Here is a 9,150-nt window from a genome sequence, read left to right as displayed (position 1 = left end):
GGCTGAGCCGGGGCCCACTGACACGTGAGAGCAATAACAACCTTTGGTTTGTTTTTTTTCATATCGAAAGCTTTGTTAGATAGGGTATATATAGAGAGGGGTCTCACTTGGTTGTAATGATGTGCTATTAAATATATCGGTAGATGGATTTCGGTTCAGATCATAAACGACTTGGTGTGCTGCAAAGTGTAGAATCTCTCTCTCTATTTTTTTTATCATGGTGATCCACAATTATAAGTAGGTCTTGTCCTAGCAGAGTCGGGTAGGGTAAGCATTGATTGAAATTTAAAGTGGACTTTTATGTCTTACTGTCACCGCAGGTTACTCCTGGACATCATGAGTGAAAGCAATTCACAGAACTCCTCAGGGGTCCAGCAGGGCTGGTTTGCCCCAAACAATGAAAGTGACGCTCTGGATCTGGCCTCCGAGAAGTGGCCGGTGGTCCTGAATCCATGGGACGTGGTGCTTTGCGTCTCTGGCACCATCATCTCCTGCGAGAACGCGATCGTGGTGGCGATCATCTTTTACACTCCGGCCTTCAGGACTCCGATGTTTCTACTGATTGGCAGTCTTGCCACCGCTGACCTGCTGGCAGGACTGGGGCTGATTTTCCATTTCGCCTTTCTGTACTGCATCCAATCCCCGATAGTCAGCCTCATCACGGTTGGACTCCTGGTTACATCTTTTACAGCCAGCATCACCAGTCTTCTAGCCATTACCATTGACCGCTATCTTTCACTTTACAATGCCTTGACCTATTATTCTGAAAGGACAGTGACGAGGACTTACATCATGCTAATCCTGACTTGGGGAGTTTCTCTCAGCTTTGGGATCCTTCCCATCATAGGTTGGAACTGCTTGAATGAACTGTCCTTGTGCAGCATTGTGACGCCCTTGACGAAGAACAACCTGATCATCCTCTCCATATCCTTCTTCATGATCTTTGCCATGATGTTACAGCTGTACATACAGATCTGCAAGATAGTGTGCAAGCACGCGCACCAGATCGCCGTTCAGAGACATTTTCTACCTACCTCCCATTATGTCACCACTAGAAAAGGAATTTCCACCTTGGCCATCATTCTGGGGACATTTGCCTCCTGCTGGTTGCCTTTCGCCATTTATTGCCTGCTAGGTGATTACACTTACCCTCCCCTCTACACGTACGCAACCCTTTTGCCTGCTACCTATAATTCCATGATTAACCCTGTGATCTATGCCTACCGGAACCAGGAGATTCAGAAAGTACTCTGGACCATGTGCTGTGGGTGCTTCTCCTCAAATACGCCTTTCAGATCCAGGTCCCCCAGCGATGTCTGATTATCTTTTTTTTTTTTTGACATCTCATTTGCACATCCAATAGCCTTTTTTGCACAGTCCTTCAACAAGGTCTTAAAGATACAGTATCGCTGTTGAAGCACTTCCACTATGATTCCGTTACTTATGAAGCCAACCTTTGCTTTGCACCAGATCTATTTCCCTCTATGGTGCTTCTTAAAGGGGGTTACTCATACTTTCCACCTGTGGAATGGCCCCTTAGTGCACAGAGCACTAATTGATAGGAAACAATTGAAAAATCTATAATTATTTTTGTGCTTAACCTTAAAGATAAGCGTAGTCTACATCTATCTTTTTTACGAAATGTATTTATAATGCCCAAAAATGGGAAAATGTAACTCTAAGACAGAAAAGCTCTTGCGTTTTGTACTGTCTTGCTAAATTACCTCAGAAACTTTTTACATTGAATTTAACAACAACAAAAAAGTAATTGCTCTTTCCATCAGGGTGAACTAGGGAAAATCGTTTGTGCTTTTAATTGCGTGCATTATTTATTGCTGCTATGTCTAGGGTACCCACAGACACTTCTTTAATTTTGATAGCTTTATCAGCTGGCTTATGCTGCCCTCCAGGGTTTATCATGAGAAATGCAAGGAAAGAAATGTGGCTGAATGTTTAGACAGTATTTCATGCAAGACACAATAACGAAAACAAAAAGAAGCTATTTAATGTATGTAAGAAAAAGGGAACATTGCAGTGCTAATCTGTGCCTATGTATGTATTAAAAGCCAATGCTGGTAAACACAAAATATAAGTCTTTACAAATTTTGCACTATAAACTTATTAAATGAAATTCTTAATGTTCCGCTGGAGAAAAGGAGCCCTGCTGTCAAAACCCAAGGGGGCGAGGGGAAGATGTCTGTGTACCAGGGGCGTATCTGGACTTCGCCGGTAGGAGGGTCCAGAGCCGAGTTAAAGGGGCAAATGTTAGCCCCCCCCCGCACCCCCCCCCTAGCACCATTGCTGACACCCCCTCCCCCGCCACCCCCAGAACCACCTCCAACTGTCTCCCGCCCAACGACCCTCTCAACCCCCTGCCTGCTGTCGCTTACCTGTGCTGGCGGGGGACCCCAACCCCCACCAGCCGAAGCCGTCGTCCTTCATTCGTTTGTTTTCTTTTTTCCGAGTCTGACTCTGACGTCCTGCACGTACACAACATGCAGGACGTCAGAGACGAGTCAGACTCAGAAAGAAGAAAACAAACGAACGAAGGACGACGGCTTCGGCTGGCGGGGGTTGGGGTCCCCCACCAGCAAAGGTTGACGGCGGGAGGGGGGGTTGCGAGAGCCATCGATAGGGGGGTCCAGGGCCAAATCTACGGGGCCCTGGCCCCCATGGCCCCATTACAGATACGCCCCTGCTGTGTACTGTAAACGTATGCACATTTTTTGGGGGGGTGGGGAGGAAACAAAACAATGAGTATGGGCATGAACATAAGAAGCACTTGGAGAAAGGATTCCTTTCTGTATTGTTGCACAAATATTCTTAAAAGGGGTCCTTCCGTATTGGGGCAGAGATAAAACAGAAGGGGCTCAACACTTGCACTTGATAAATCCGTCTCATTCTAGATCCCCTCATTCTGAAAGCTCAGGCCACGTAGATTTCAACAGCCCTTTTCATATTAGCCTCTGTTGTTGAAGAAACAAAATGTAAGATTAATGATAAAGCTTCCTAGGAGGATCACTGGGACAGTCTGTAAAAAGCCAGAGTGAAGACACAGGAAAACAATTTTAAAAAGTATATTTTAAAGCTTCTTGTACATTTTTGGCCCAAGGACAGTCTCCTTTTAGGCCACGATATTTTATCATATTTGAATAGCTACTGTATTATTGTTTACAAATCATATGAAAAATAAAAATAATTTAACGATATATGTGGTTTCAGAGAAACTGTGTGTGTGTGGGGGGGGGGGGGGGCGGGGTGAATACAAATGTAGGGTTACCATATGGCTCTAGAAAAAGGATACATTTATCCAATCCGGGTTTTGCATCCACTGAAAGCAATGGAAGTAAAACCCAGACTGGCTCAATCTGTCCTCCTTTTTCTGGAGCCTTACGGTAACCCTAGATAAAGCCAACAACATTAGGAAAGGAGAAACATTTAGGGACTGACATAGAAGGCTACCAGGAGCAACACAGAAAAGGGAACAGTGGCTTTTGCCACTCAGACAACACAAGAACATTTTCACCTGTTCAGCCATGATGGTTTTATCCTATATAATAATTCTCACCTCCAACATTCTGAGGCTGCCTGGAACCATGGATCATGTTGGAGTAGATAATAGTGATGTCACACAACCCACACCAGATTGGCCAGTAGAAGGGAGAGGGGCGGAGCCACGATACAGGGAGCAGCGAATCAGCACAACACAGGGAATGCACAGCAGCAGGAACAGAAGTCACTCTCACATACACTCTCTCAAACATACACACTCAGAGGAAAACCTTGCTAGCGCCCATTTCCTTTCAAACAGAAACGGGCATTTTTTACTAGTTTATTTATAAATGTAACTAGTTTTTCTTCTGTACCCGGAAAGAAATGCCTTCATTTTTTAAAGACTGACAAGGGGTGTGCTCCCTCCCTCTCCATGAATCCAATAGCCCCCCTCCTGGCATTTCAAGTGCCTCCTCTCTCTGCAGGTCTAGCAGCCCCCTTCCACACTTCCAGTGCTCCCTCTCCTCCCCTATGGGTCTGGCACTTTTGTCTTCCTCCTCCCCACCCCAATAGCTTTCTTATACAGCAGCCAGATGAGAAAACAGCTATCTCCACAGGCTGGCTCTAGGGCCTTCTCGCTGCTGGAACCCGCCTTCTGATGCAACTTCCTGTTTTTGATAAACAGGAAGTTGCATTGGAAGACAGGATCCAGCAGAGAGAAAGTCCTGGCGCAAGCCTGTGAGGATTGGTGCTGGCTCAGCTGGTTGGCTGCTACTGCATGAGGTACACCTACTGTGAGAGGGAGGAAGGCGGGCACGGAGATGCCGGACCTGCAGGAGCAGTAACTAACTTTTTTTTTTTTTTTTTAACTGAAGGAGCAAAGGTTTTTATCATTCCTGTGGAGTGGTAAAAAGTTTTGCTCCCTCGCCTGCGGTAAACGGGCCACATTTTATTTTTCTTTTACTGCAGTTTACCATAGCTCCCCATCCCCGTGCCATTCTCTAGTAGACAGTTACAGTAAGCTTGCATTGATGGCTTAGCGCATGCCTTCCTAACACAAATCTAAAGCACAATTTCTGCATACTGATGCAGTAAACAAATTGTCAAATAGTTCAATCCTAGCTTCCCCCCCCCCCCCCCCCCCCCCCCCCCCCCCCCCCCAATGTATCTGAAAAAGGTTTGGTCACCTCTCTTTTTACATCTTTAGGTAGCCAAATTTTCCTCTTCGCTTTGTTGATTTTTTTTCTGGTAATCTTTTCAGTGATCCTCATGTTGCGTTTTTCTGTGAATGAAGCTGCTTTTGTTTTTATTTTTTCAGCCACCTGTTTGGAGAACCATATAGGCTTCCTGTTTCTCTTGTTTTTGTTTACTTTCCTTCTATAAAGACGTTGCCATATTTATAGCAGCTTTCAGCTTGGACCACTGCCTACCAAGGCCGTCAGCTCCTTCAAGTATTCCCCCATTGTACCAAAATCAGTATGTTTGAAATCCAGTACTTTTTTTTTTGTGCGTCTGCGCTCCGCTTTTGCTCTTGCATCAAACCATATCATGTTATGATCACTATTGCCAAAGTGGGCACCCACCCGGACATTGGAAACACTTCCACCATTTGTGAGCACTACATCCAGAGTAACCCTTTCCCTCACGGGTTCCTTTAGCATTTGTCTGAGTCAGTGGCGTACCAAGGGGGGGGGGGGGGCGGGCCGCCCCGGGTGCCGCAGCGCGTGCCTGTCTGCTCCCAGTTCACTACGCTTGCTAAATTCTCCCGTTTGCTGCAGCTCCCTCCTTCTGCCCCGGAACAGGTTACTTCCTGTCCTGGGGCAGAGGGAGAAAGCTGCAGCGAACGAGAGAATTTAGCGAGTGTAGCGAACTGGGAGCAGACAGGCACGCGCTGCGGCACCCCCCCCCCCCCAGCGGTGTGCACCCCGGGGGGGTCATTTTGCGGGGGGGGTCATTTTGCGGGGGGGGGGGGGCACGCTGCACCCGGGGGGGGGGGCGCATCGGCGATCCGCCCCGGGTGCCGTCGAGGCTAGGAACACCACTGGTCTGAGTAAAGCACTTAACAGGCATCCACAACCTCTCTGATTCTTTGATTCTGCCGATGGGACGTTCAAGTTGACATCTCCCAGCAACAGCACCTCCCTTGTCATTCCAAGCTTAGGGATATCTTTGATCAATTCCTTGTCCAGTTTCTCCATTTGTGCTGTGTAGATACACATTCCATCTTCTCTTTCCAGGACGATCCATATAGCTTCTTCCTTAGTTTCCTGCATTTCTGCAGTTCTAATATTTTTTCACACATGCAGTGCCACTCCTCCACCTTTTCAGCCCTTCCTATCCTTCTTTAAAAAAAAGATTATAGTCCAGTATGGTTGCAACCCATTCATGGGAATCATTGAACCATGTCTCTGTAATAGTAAAAATATCAAAGTGTTCCTCAAACATCAGGGCTTGTAAATCTTGAACCTTTTTACTTAGGCTACGAGTATTTGTGCTCATTGCTTTCCATGTGTTAAGCAAGTTTAGATGGTTTTCTATATCAACATTACTTTCCCCACTGTCATGTTTTCCTGGGGGTGACTGGCTTCCCTTGCTTCTTTTTGTCACCCCCTCCCCTCCTATTTAAATGTCTAGAAACATACTGTCTGAATTTCTCCCCAAGGATCCCTTTTCCTGTCACCGAAAGATGTAGTCTATTTTTCCACATACTGCCCCATCCTCCTATGTATCTAAAACCTTCTTCGTTACACCAGGCTTCAACCCCCTTACTGAAATTCCTATGTTTTACATAGTCTTTCCTCTCCCTTTCCATATATATATAGGAATAACTTCAGAAAAAGCTGCAGTCTGAACCAAGGATTTGAGTTCCTCCCCAAGCTTCTGGAATGCTCTCTGTGCTCCAAACTTGCTAGTGTCGGCCAGACCATCTGTTCCCAGATGGACAACAATATCACAATCCTTATTCGAAGATCCTGGAAGGCATTTCATTAGATTGGGACCCGTGAACTGTGGTCCCTAAGTTAATGCCTCTTATAATGGAGTCTCCTAGCAGCAAGAGTTTTCTGCTTCGAGCTGATTTGTCATGATTTTGGGGAGGTCCTTTGGACCGAGTTATGTTCGTTGCCTCTGGCTCCACCTCAGTACTTTCTTTTCTGATCATAATGCTCCAGTGCAGCAAAGGTTGGGAGGGTGAATGCCTCTGTGACATAGGTCCTAATGTACCTGAGCCTACTGTGACCCATCTATTCCTCTGTTGCTTCATTCTCTGTGACAGTGCTGGTGGTAAATTGGCTGGGAACTGAGTAATCCTGGATGATTCCTTAATTGGTGCCAATTCCTTCTTTAGTTGGTTGATTTTCATTTTTTATAGCAGAGATTTGGAGACAGATGGGGCAAACTCTAAGGTTTGGTTTTTTTTTTTTTTTGTTACATTTGTACCCCGCGCTTTCCCACTCATGGCAGGCTCAATGCAGCTTACATGGGGCAATGGAGGGTTAAGTGACTTGCCCAGAGTCACAAGGAGCTGCCTGTGCCTGAAGTGAGAATCGAACTCAGTTCCTCAGGACCAAAGTCCACCACCCTAACCACTAGGCCACTCCTCCACTGTTGCTACTATTTGAGATTCCACTAGCAACATTCCATGTAGAAGTCAGCCCTTGCGGATCAGCAATGTGGCCGTGCAGGCTTCTGCTTCTGTGAGTCTGACGTCCTGCACGTACGTGCAGGACATCAGACTCACAGAAACAGAAGCCTGCGCAGCCTTCTACATGGAATGTTGCTAGTGGAATAGCAACATTCCATGTAGAATCTCCAATAGTAGCAACATTCCATGTAGAATCTCCAATAGTATCTATTTTATTTTTGTTACATTTGTACCCTGCGCTTTCCCACTCATGGCAGGCTCAATGCGGCTTACATGGGGCAATGGAGGGTTAAGTGACTTACTCAGAGTCACAAGGAGCTGCCTGTGCCTGAAGTGGGAATCGGGGAATCGAACTCAGTTCCTCAGTTCCCCAGTCCACCACCCTAATCACTAGGCCACTCCTCCACTGTTGCTACTATTTAAGATTCTAAATGGAATGTTGCTATTCCACTAGCAACATCGGCCCTTGCAGATCACCAATGTGGCCACGCAGGCTTCTGCTTCTGTGACTCACAGAAACAGAAGCCTGCGCAGCCTTCTACATGGAATGTTGCTAGTGGAATAGCAACATTCCATGTAGAAACTCCAATAGTATCTATTTTATTTTTGTTATATTTGTACCCCGCGCTTTCCCACTCATGGCAGGCTCAATGCAGCTTACATGGGGCAATGGAGGGTTAAGTGACTTGCCCAGAGTCATAAGGAGCTGCCTGTGCCTGAAGTAGGAATCTAACTCAGTTCCTCAGTTCCCCAGGACCAAAGTCCACCACCCTAACCACTAGGCCACTCCTCCACTCCAGTGCAGCAAAGGTTGGGAGGGTGGTTTCAGATAGGACTAAGGCACAACAAATATTGCACTGAATGAAAGTCATATCGATCTGATTATTAAGTGTAAGAAGGTGCACTATATAAAGGGATATGAGCAGGGTTGTCCCATAGAGGGTTTATTAAAGATATTTGTCTTTTGGCTTTCCTATATAGGGAGAACTAGCCTAGGAGTGGGTGGGGAGGGATTATAAAGTCAGCAGGGGGACAGAAAGAGAGCTAATTATTATTTATTCCATTATTTAGCCCATCCTCCCACCAGTGCCCAGCATGGGTTACAGAATTACAAAATATAATAAAACAGTACAACATATAACAAAATAAACAGTTCCAGCCTGACAACTTCCATTTCAACTCATCAAATTGCTAGATTATAGCAGCTCTGCAAGCGAGAGGAAAGGCAGTTTCTCCCCCTCCCCCCCTTTTCTGTATAGGATAGATGGAGGTAAAGTCAGCAATGTTCTAGGATGAAATTAGAGAGAGATAAACAGGTAAGAGCAGTAAAAAAATTCTATGAATCAAACACAAAAAAAATATGAAAAATATATAAATTCAGAAAAGCTTTAACTTTCCGAAATTCCCAACTCCCCAGGAAGCAGCTTCTCCCTTAAAAAGACACAGAATCTACTAGGCAGCAAGTAAAATAGGAGCCAAATTAATTAAATTAAGCCTCAGTCAACTCTGCAGTAGAAACAATTTCAAACACAGTTCTTGAAATAAGCATCCTTATTGAACAGTCAATTTCAGCACACACACACAAAAAAAAGCATACAAGGCAAAAGAATAATTATAAAGTCAACAGGAGGACTGAAATATAGCAAATTATAGCAGCAAATGAGAGGAAAGAAGGTTCCCCCCCCCCCCCACACACTTTTTTTTTTATTCTGTATAGAATAGATGGAGGTAAAGTCAGCAATGTTCTTGGAAGAAATTAGACAAACAGGTAAGAGAGCAGTAAAGAATCTATGCATCAAACCAAACAGAAAAATCTGAAAATATATGCATTTAGAAATTTAGCTTTCAGAAATTCCCCATCACCTGCATTTGTAGTCTGAGCCAACCTTTTGACCTTAGATACATGTACTTACAAAATTTACCAGCCACCTGCTTTGTAGTCTATTAGGTACTATTTTGTGCTAAACATTCCACACCTACCCCCATCTAATGGTACCCGAGTATCCCTGCTTAAC

The 9,150-nt window shown here is 45.3% G+C and overlaps 1 protein-coding gene across 1 annotated transcript; it reads left to right on the top strand.

Annotated features, from left to right (window-relative positions):
* The first annotated feature begins 336 nt into the window (after positions 1 to 336).
* On the top strand, positions 337 to 1,337 carry GPR3 (G protein-coupled receptor 3). Its single transcript, XM_030219329.1, has one exon. The coding sequence runs from the start codon at positions 337 to 339 to the stop codon at positions 1,318 to 1,320; it is 984 nt and encodes a 327-aa protein (XP_030075189.1). The 3' UTR covers positions 1,321 to 1,337.
* The last annotated feature ends 7,813 nt before the right edge of the window (positions 1,338 to 9,150 follow it).

Source organism: Microcaecilia unicolor, chromosome 11 (genome assembly GCF_901765095.1).
Source record: "Microcaecilia unicolor chromosome 11, aMicUni1.1, whole genome shotgun sequence".
In the NCBI taxonomy this organism is placed as follows: Eukaryota; Metazoa; Chordata; class Amphibia; order Gymnophiona; family Siphonopidae; genus Microcaecilia; species Microcaecilia unicolor.
This window is presented reverse-complemented; position numbering and strand designations above follow the sequence as displayed.